The sequence below is a fragment of the Taurulus bubalis genome (assembly GCF_910589615.1).
Source record: "Taurulus bubalis genome assembly, chromosome: 12".
Classification (NCBI taxonomy): Eukaryota; Metazoa; Chordata; class Actinopteri; order Perciformes; family Cottidae; genus Taurulus; species Taurulus bubalis.
Window position 1 is genome coordinate 27072509 of NC_136600.1, and position 10000 is coordinate 27082508.

The 10000-nt window shown below is 47.0% G+C and overlaps 1 protein-coding gene across 1 annotated transcript in view; it reads right to left on the bottom strand.

Moving 5' to 3' along the window:
- The window catches only part of adam15 (ADAM metallopeptidase domain 15), a gene marked incomplete at both ends in the record, with an annotated part of 35129 nt that extends 25160 nt beyond the window's left edge, over positions 1-9969 (bottom strand). Inside the window, 6 exons of the mRNA XM_079227406.1 lie at positions 603-876; positions 6098-6174; positions 6275-6353; positions 6427-6503; positions 9128-9234; positions 9861-9969. Of these exons, the coding sequence (XP_079083532.1) occupies positions 603-876; positions 6098-6174; positions 6275-6353; positions 6427-6503; positions 9128-9234; positions 9861-9969 (723 nt within the window). The remainder of the gene's footprint in view (positions 1-602; positions 877-6097; positions 6175-6274; positions 6354-6426; positions 6504-9127; positions 9235-9860) is intronic.
- Positions 9970-10000: the final 31 nt, after the last annotated feature.

Genomic DNA, 10000 nt, shown 5'->3' on the forward strand with positions numbered 1-10000 from the left:
TCACCTGTTAACTCCTGCCTCCTACCCTTCACCTGTTAACTCCTGCCTCCTACCCTTCACCTGTTAACTCCTGCCTCCTTCCCTTCACCTGTTAACTCCTGCCTCCTACCCTTCACCTGTTAACTCCTGCCTCCTTCCCTTCACCTGTTAACTCCTGCCTCCTACCCTTCACCTGTTAACTCCTGCTCCCTTCACCTGTTAACTCCTGCCTCCTACCCTTCACCTGTTAACTCCTGCCTCCTTCCCTTCACCTGTTAACTCCTGCCTCCTACCCTTCACCTGTTAACTCCTGCCTCCTACCCTTCACCTGTTAACTCCTGCTCCCTTCACCTGTTAACTCCTGCCTCCTACCCTTCACCTGTTAACTCCTGCCTCCTACCCTTCACCTGTTAACTCCTGCTCCCTTCACCTGTTAACTCCTGCTCCCTTCACCTGTTAACTCCTGCCTCCTACCCTTCACCCGTTAACTCCTGCCTCCTACCCTTCACCTGTTAACTCCTGCTCCCTAACCTCCACCTGCTAACCCCTGCCTTTGGAGCTCTGTGATTGGATTGGATGCTTCTTGGACAGATGCACCCTGGGAGTCGTGGTTCGTGTCTCACCCGGTGTGTGTGGGTGGAGCTGTGGAGGGGGGGCACGGCGGCCTGAGAGACGCCGCAGCCTCCGGCGCTGTCGCCCTCCAGAGGGCTGGTGGAGAACAGCAGGTGCACCCCTCCTTCCTCTCCTGCTCCTTCCTCCTCTCCTGCTCCTCCTGCTCCTCCTCCTCCTCCTGCTCCTCCTCCTCCTCCTGCTCCGCTCCCCTCCCCCCCGCCCTGGAGGCGCTCCTCCTGTGGCTGCAGCTCAAAGCTCAGCGTGGCGTTGAAGGCGATGAGGCCGCTGCAGAGGAACCGAACACACGGCCTGAGAACAGCAAGCGACTGAAGAGACTAAAATAACCCTGGAGACAATATTAATGTGTCATTATTCATGTGTCATTATTAATGTTATTATGTCCTTATTAACATTCATAATAACATTGTGAATGTTAATATGAATGCATTATGTTAATGTTATTTTTGATGTTATTTTGTTAATAATGCTAGTGTGAATGTTAATGTCTATTCATAATATTAATGTGTTATTAATTGTCATCTTCATGTAGATGAGTAAAGTGAAATAATAATGTTGTGACCTGAAATAAAGACTTTATTCTGTTTGAATCAGTAATAATTGATCCTCTGATGATCAGTTTGTTCATAAATGAAATAGTTAGATTCTGACTGACCTCGTTACCTGATTAGTTCATAATCTGAGCACAGAGGCTTCTGTGTGGAGGCTCTGACCCGGGACCCAGAGACCTGGACCAGGTCCTCCTCACGTGAGCCGCTGATCCTCCTGCAGGAGGTCAGAGGTCAGCGCGCTGATCCGGATCCCGGGTCAGTCCTGGACTCTGGGACCGACCGGGTCGGGTGGGGTTCAGGTTTAAGAGATTATGAGTTTTCTGTGAGTAAGCAGGTCGTGTGGTGAGCTGCTGGTCCGCCTGCTTGTCCAGTAGAACCATTAAGTAGAAGGACTGGCAGCAGAACCAGACCCCAACATATTCTTTAATATGCACTAAACCCGTAGAATGAAGTAGAACACTGCTCTTTGGCATGTAACCGTCGTTGTTTGTTCTTCCACCTTTTGTGTTAATAATGTTGCGTATCATTTATATTTTATGGTCTGGGGGAATACTGGATTCTGATTGGCTGGAGTCCATTAACTCCTGATAATGTTTGTTACTGACTTTGAATCTTGCAAGCTTAACGTTAGCTTTCTGTTAGCAAAACATTAGCTTTCTGTTAGGGGTGTTAACGTTAGTGTAACATTATCTTTCTGTTAGCATAACATTAGCTTTCTGTTGTCTTTCTGTTAGGGGTGTTAACGTTAGCATAAAGTTATCTTTCTGTGGAAACAACGTTATCTTTCTGTTAGAATAACGGTATCTTCCTGGTTGCATAACGGTATCTTTCTGTTAGCATAAAGTTAGCTTTCTGTTAGCATAATGTTAGCTTTCTGTGTGTGTGTACTAGTACTAGGTGTGTGTACTAGTACTAGGTGTGTGGACTAGTACTAGGTGTGTGGACTAGCACTAGGTGTGTGGACTAGTACTAGGTGTGTTTGACTAGGTGTGTGGACTAGTACTAGGTGTGTGGACTAGGTGTGTGGACTAGCACTATGTGTGTGGACTAGTACTATGTGTGTGGACTAGTACTAGGTGTGTGGACTAGGTGTGTGGACTAGCACTAGGTGTGTGGACTAGTACTAGGTGTGTGGACTAGTACTATGTGTGTGGACTAGTACTATGTGTGTGGACTAGGTGTGTGGACTAGTACTAGGTGTGTGGACCAGCACTATGTGTGTGGACTAGTACTATGTGTGTGGACTAGGTGTGTGGACTAGTACTAGGTGTGTGGACTAGCACTATGTGTGTGGACTAGTACTATGTGTGTGGACTAGGTGTGTGGACTAGCACTAGGTGTGTGGACTAGGTGTGTGGACTAGTACTAGGTGTGTGGACTAGTACTATGTGTGTGGACTAGTACTATGTGTGTGGACTAGGACTAGGTGTGTGGACTAGGTGTGTGGACTAGCACTAGGTGTGTGGACTAGTACTAGGTGTGTGGACTAGCACTAGGTGTGTGGACTAGTACTAGGTGTGTGGACTAGGACTAGGTGTGTGGACTAGTACTAGGTGTGTGGACTAGGTGTGTGGACTAGTAAAAGGTGTGTGGACTAGCACTAGGTGTGTGGACTAGGACTAGGTGTGTGGACTAGTACTAGGTGTGTGGACTAGTACTATGTGTGTGGACTAGTACTAGGTGTGTGGACTAGTTCTATGTGTGTGGACTAGCACTAGGTGTGTGGACTAGTACTAGGTGTGTGGACTAGCACTATGTGTGTGGACTAGCACTAGGTGTGTGGACTAGTACTAGGTGTGTGGACTAGTACTATGTGTGTGGACTAGCACTAGGTGTGTGGACTAGTACTATGTGTGTGGACTAGCACTAGGTGTGTGGACTAGTACTAGGTGTGTGGACTAGCACTAGGTGTGTGGACTAGTACTATGTGTGTGGACTAGCACTAGGTGTGTGGACTAGTACTAGGTGTGTGGACTAGCACTATGTGTGTGGACTAGCACTAGGTGTGTGGACTAGCACTAGGTGTGTGGACTAGTACTATGTGTGTGGACTAGCACTAGGTGTGTGGACTAGTACTATGTGTGTGGACTAGCACTAGGTGTGTGGACTAGTACTAGGTGTGTGGACTAGCACTAGGTGTGTGGACTAGTACTATGTGTGTGGACTAGCACTAGGTGTGTGGACTAGTACTAGGTGTGTGGACTAGCACTATGTGTGTGGACTAGCACTAGGTGTGTGGACTAGTACTAGGTGTGTGGACTAGTACTATGTGTGTGGACTAGCACTATGTGTGTGGACTAGTACTAGGTGTGTGGACTAGTACTAGGTGTGTGGACTAGCACTAGGTGTGTGGACTAGTACTATGTGTGTGGACTAGCACTAGGTGTGTGGACTAGTACTAGGTGTGTGGACTAGTACTAGGTGTGTGGACTAGTACTATGTGTGTGGACTAGCACTATGTGTGTGGACTAGTACTAGGTGTGTGTACTAGGTGTGTGGACTAGTACTAGGTGTGTGGACTAGTACTAGGTGTGTGGACTAGGTGTGTGGACTAGTACTAGGTGTGTGGACTAGCACTAGGTGTGTGGACTAGCACTAGGTGTGTGGACTAGTACTAGGTGTGTGGACTAGCACTATGTGTGTGGACTAGTACTAGGTGTGTGGACTAGCACTATGTGTGTGGACTAGCACTAGGTGTGTGGACTAGTACTAGGTGTGTGTACTAGTACTAGGTGTGTGGACTAGGTGTGTGGACTAGCACTAGGTGTGTGGACTAGTACTAGGTGTGTGGACTAGTACTAGGTGTGTGGACTAGTACTATGTGTGTGGACTAGCACTAGGTGTGTGGACTAGTACTAGGTGTGTGGACTAGCACTATGTGTGTGGACTAGCACTAGGTGTGTGGACTAGCACTAGGTGTGTGGACTAGTACTAGGTGTGTGTACTAGTACTATGTGTGTGTACTAGGTGTGTGGACTAGTACTATGTGTGTGGACTAGGTGTGTGGACTAGTACTAGGTGTGTGGACTAGTACTAGGTGTGTGGACTAGGTGTGTGGACTAGGTGTGTGGACTAGCACTAGGTGTGTGGACTAGTACTATATGTGTGGACTAGTACTATGTGTGTGGACTAGGTGTGTGGACTAGTACTATGTGTGTGGACTAGTACTATGTGTGTGGACTAGTACTAGGTGTGTGGACTAGCACTATGTGTGTGGACTAGTACTAGGTGTGTGGACTAGTACTATGTGTGTGGACTAGTACTAGGTGTGTGGACTAGTACTATGTGTGTGGACTAGTACTAGGTGTGTGGACTAGTACTATGTGTGTGGACTAGTACTAGGTGTGTGGACTAGCACTATGTGTGTGGACTAGTACTAGGTGTGTGGACTAGTACTAGGTGTGTGGACTAGTACTAGGTGTGTGGACTAGGTGTGTGGACTAGTACTAGGTGTGTGGACTAGCACTAGGTGTGTGGACTAGCACTAGGTGTGTGGACTAGTACTATGTGTGTGGACTAGTACTATGTGTGTGGACTAGTACTAGGTGTGTGGACTAGTACTAGGTGTGTGGACTAGGTGTCTGGACTAGGTGTGTGGACTAGGACTAGGTGTGTGGACTAGTACTAGGTGTGTGGACTAGTACTAGGTGTGTGGACTAGGTGTGTGGACTAGTACTAGGTGTGTGGACTAGTACTAGGTGTGTGGACTAGTACTAGGTGTGTGGACTAGGTGTGTGGACTAGGACTAGGTGTGTGGACTAGGACTAGGTGTGTGGACTAGGTGTGTGGACTAGGTGTGTGGACGAGTACTAGGTGTGTGGACTAGTACTAGGTGTGTGTACTAGTACTAGGTGTGTGTACTAGTACTATGTGTGTGGACTAGTACTAGGTGTGTGGACTAGGTGTGTGGACTAGTACTAGGTGTGTGGACTAGGTGTGTGGACTAGTACTATGTGTGTGGACTAGTACTATGTGTGTGGACTAGCAATATGTGTGTGGACTAGCACTAGGTGTGTGGACTAGCACTAGGTGTGTGGACTAGGTGTGTGGACTAGGTGTGTGGACTAGTACTAGGTGTGTGGACTAGGTGTGTGGACTAGTACTAGGTGTGTGGACTAGCACTAGGTGTGTTTGACTAGGTGTGTGGACTAGTACTAGGTGTGTTTGACTAGGTGTGTGGACTAGTACTAGGTGTGTGGACTAGGTGTGTGGACTAGGTGTGTGGACTAGGTGTGTGGACTAGTACTAGGTGTGTGGACTAGGTGTGTGGACTAGGTGTGTGGACTAGTACTAGGTGTGTGGACTAGGTGTGTGGACTAGGTGTGTGGACTAGTACTAGGTGTGTGGACTAGGTGTGTGGACTAGTACTAGGTGTGTGGACTAGGTGTGTGGACTAGTACTAGGTGTGTGGACTAGGTGTGTGGACTAGGTGTGTGGACTAGTACTAGGTGTGTGGACTAGGTGTGTGGACTAGGTGTGTGGACTAGGTGTGTGGACTAGTACTAGGTGTGTGGGCTAGGTGTGTGGACTAGGTGTGTGGACTAGGTGTGTGGACTAGTACTAGGTGTGTGTACTAGGTGTGTGGACTAGGTGTGTGTACTAGGTGTGTGGACTAGGTGTGTGGACTAGGTGTGTGGACTAGTACTAGGTGTGTGTACTAGGTGTGTGGACTAGGTGTGTGGACTAGGTGTGTGTACTAGGTGTGTGGACTAGGTGTGTGGACTAGGTGTGTGGACTAGTACTAGGTGTGTGGACTAGGTGTGTGGACTAGGTGTGTGGACTAGTACTTTGTGTGTGGACTAGTACTAGGTGTGTGGACTAGTACTTTGTGTGTGGACTAGCACTAGGTGTGTGTACTAGTACTAGGTGTGTGTACTAGCACTAGGTGGGTGTACTAGTACTAGGTGTGTGTACTAGTACTAGGTGTGTGGACTGACCGGAGGCCGGAGCAGGTGCTCAGAGCCACTCTGGACTGAGGGAATCCTCGGACGTTCCCGTGGTAATAACAGTGAGTCTGCACACAAACAAACACACAACAAACACACAACATGGGTCACAGCTGGAAACACTGAAGAGGTCTCTCTCTCTCTGCGGCGGTGCGTTCACTGACTCACCACGGGGTCGGCTCTCACGGACACCCCGGTGCCGTTGGGCAGGTAGTAGAAGACGTTGGGCGGCTTGGGCAGCAGGTCGCTGAGGAGGCAACAGAAGGACACGCGTCACGCTGGCGTTGCGTTTAAAGTCACCCTGTAAACGTGAGACTCACTGGTTCTTCTCCAGGTCCAGCAGGAACAGGCGGCCCCACACCTCCAGCCCGCACTGCAGCCGGTCCGGGTGGCCGTCCTGAGGACAGACGGGGAGAACCTTCATTTATGTTCACACAGAAACTGTAAAGGAGCAAAAGCATAAACGCTCTCCAGAGAAAAGACTTGATTTCTGTCCGTAGAGGAACACATTAGAATCCACCATGAGAGCCTGTGGAAGCTCACACAGACCATAATATGCTGTCATTTCCCCATGGTTACGGGGTCATCCTCCCCAAACCACCACAGTCTGGATCCCTGAACCAGGAACTGCGTCCACCATTTTTTATTTTGTCACTTTCTTCTTCTTTCTTTTAGCGCTTTAGGAAGGGGGCGGGGCTAAAGTGCATCCGTTATCCAATCAGCTTTCCTGCCAGTTAATGGAAACTTCCTGTCCAACGCCTCCTCGCTTTCTCCTCTCAGCTCGACAGGAAGTGTGTGTGTGTGTGTTTAATAATAAAGAGACAAGTTTTCAGAGACCTGAAACATAATCATTAACCGTCTGAACCCCAAAACCAGCCAGAAGCTGTAAAAACTGTCTGCATTGACGGCTTTTCATCTTTCCGACGGTCCTTGAACGCATCACATGCCGTCAGAAACATATTTATATTTCATCAAAACATTTTATTCTTCACGTCTCTTTTAAAATGTCTCCTCAAATAATCTGTTTACTTTCACCAGATGTGTAAAAACATTCAACTCTGAGCTCCTCAGTAAAACTATGACGTCATGATTTATTCACCTGAGACCTGCAGTCATGTGACCTCAGAGGAGAGGAACTGGTTTTTGGGGTTCAGAGTTAAACTCTGTAACTTTAACTTCTTGTCCCATAAATAGACGAAGAAGCTCATCTGGAGATCATTATGGTCTGTTTTCACCAACCAAGGTCAGCTTCGAACCAGAAGAGAAGGAATCTGTTACAAGCATTGTCATAAGAGTGATTAATAATAAGACTAATAAAAAGGTTAATAATAAGTCGACCTGCTGGTTTTTAAGAGATTCTTGTGAAAAGAGCAGAATTCCTCTCTGAGGCGTGTTTGTTTTCCCCACCCTCTGAACTCTGTGTCGCGGTGGAGTCATTGTGCAGCAGGATGGAGGAGGGGGCTGAGTCATGGTCTCACACACACACACACACACACACACACACACACAACACACACACACACACACACACACAACACACACGTTCTGCTGGTTCAAACAAATTGACACATCTTTAAATCTCCAACTAGAGATCTAATGAAATAAGTAATCAATGAATCACGGATCAGTAATGACTAGTTCTGTCTGCCTGATGAGGTCAGGTCTCTAGATGATGAAGAGCAGCTGACCACAACAGAGGAAGAGGAGGAAAGAAAGGAGGAGGAAGAGGAAAAGAAGAGGAAGAAGAAAAGGAGAAAAGAGGAGGAGGGTGAAGGTCTTTAGTTCTGCAGCTGTTTGATGACTTTAGGCTCTCGTTGGTTTGAGGACATTTTAAAGCCACCAGTGAACAGGAAGTGACCATATAAGGACTGAGGAGGAGTGACATAGAGACCTGTCAATCACCTTGTAGCCCCGCCCCTAAAGCGTCCCCTGCTTTATGGTCTGTTTGACTCTAAATGACCATAATGTACTAAATGAACATCATGCTGTATTGAAGAAGACTTGAAACTAGAGATTGAGACATAAACTCATGTTTACAATGTTTACTGAGGGAATGAATCCAGAGAGAAGTAGAGTCGTTTATATAGACTTCTATACAACCAGAGGAGTCGCCCCCTTGTGGTCGGGAGAGAGAATGCAGCTTTAACACATGAAGCATAGACTTCTATACAACCAGAGGAGTCGCCCCCTGGTGGTCAGGAGAGAGAATGCAGTTTTAACACATGAAGCATATACTTCTATACAACCAGAGGAGTCGAGTCATTCTGATTAGCTGCTGGTTTCCGCTCAGAGACTCAAACAATAGTAAAGTGATTGATTATCAGTAACTCCCCGTCTTCACTTCCTCCCGGCCGGGTGGAGTCAGGGTGTGGGGGTTTCTAGAGGAAGTGACCTCAGAGCTTGTGTCAGCTGACAGGAAGTGTCCGTCCTCTAAACCGACCCCCGCCTTCCTGCAGGAAGCTCCTGGTGAAAACGGTCCACGCGCCAACTTCCTCCCTCGCTCGTATTACAGAGACGTTCAGTGAGAGCAGCAGCAGGAAGGCCCGACTTCCTGCTGCTGCTCTGCAGCGTCTGGTGAAGAGATGGAGCTGCTCTTCCCCTCTCACTCAGCTGAACACAGGATTAAATTTATATCATTAATCTTAATCCACTGAAACCAGCTGCTCCTGTCACTTCTTCACATGAACATTGTGTTCATGAGACGACTGGACTCCAAACACCAGTAATGAACCAGTATAACACCAGTAATGAACCAGTATAACACCAGTAATGAACCAGTATAACACCAGTAATGAACCAGTATAACACCAGTAATGAACCAGTATAACACCAGTAATGAACCAGTATAACACCAGTAATGAACCAGTATAACACCAGTAATGAACCAGTAATGAACCAGTATAACACCAGTAATGAACCAGTATAACCAGTTCACAGCTCGTTGGTAAACCAGTAGCCACCAGTTAGATTCCAGTGCGATGACATCACCGCCTGACCTCTGACCTGTGGAGGCGTGTCTACCTGCAGAGCTTTGGCGAGGCTCCTCCTCTTCCCGCCCACCAGGATGAAGGGGCGTGTCTTCTCCACCAGGGGGCGCCGCCGTCTGTCCACACCTGAGGACACACAGACTGGGTGGACTGGGAGGACTGGGACCAGGAACTGCTGATGTCAGCTGATTCTTAACCTCAACACTTCTCACAAACAATATAAACAAACAATATAAATATAGAATTTCTTTGGTCATTAATATCATTTTGATATCACAAATATGAAATGTAATATTTGTGGAAACTAATATTAAATTAAATCACATTTCTTCCAGCAGCATATTACGATAATTATTAATGATATCTTGTATTACATTTACATAGAATGGATCATGTTTTGTTTTTTTAAAGAAGTTTAATTAATAAAAGAATATTAGTATAATTTTGCTAAAGATATTATTCATGTATTTGTTATAATAAAAACAATATAATACAATATTATTATAAAACAGTAATAATCAAATATAATAAATTATACACAATTATAAAAACACTAATGATAAATAAGTATAACAATAATAAAATATAACAATAACAAACAATACTACTAATGGTTTTCTCTACTTACTAATAAATACACTAATAAAGTTTTGTTGGTGTAAATAAACCGGAGCTGCTAATGAGGTCGGGTTATGCCTACTGTTACCACGGCAACGCGGCAGGCGTCCAACCGGGTCAGAAGTCAAACTGCGTCACGTGATCGTTACCTGTCGCGGCCGGGCCGTCCGTCCCGTCCCGCGGTGCGTTCAGGGACCAGGCGGCAATGAACGCGGCGCGGCCGCTGAGCAGCAGCAGCAGCACGGCGGCTCCGCGCATCCTCTCCGGGGCAACCGGCAACCGGCAACAG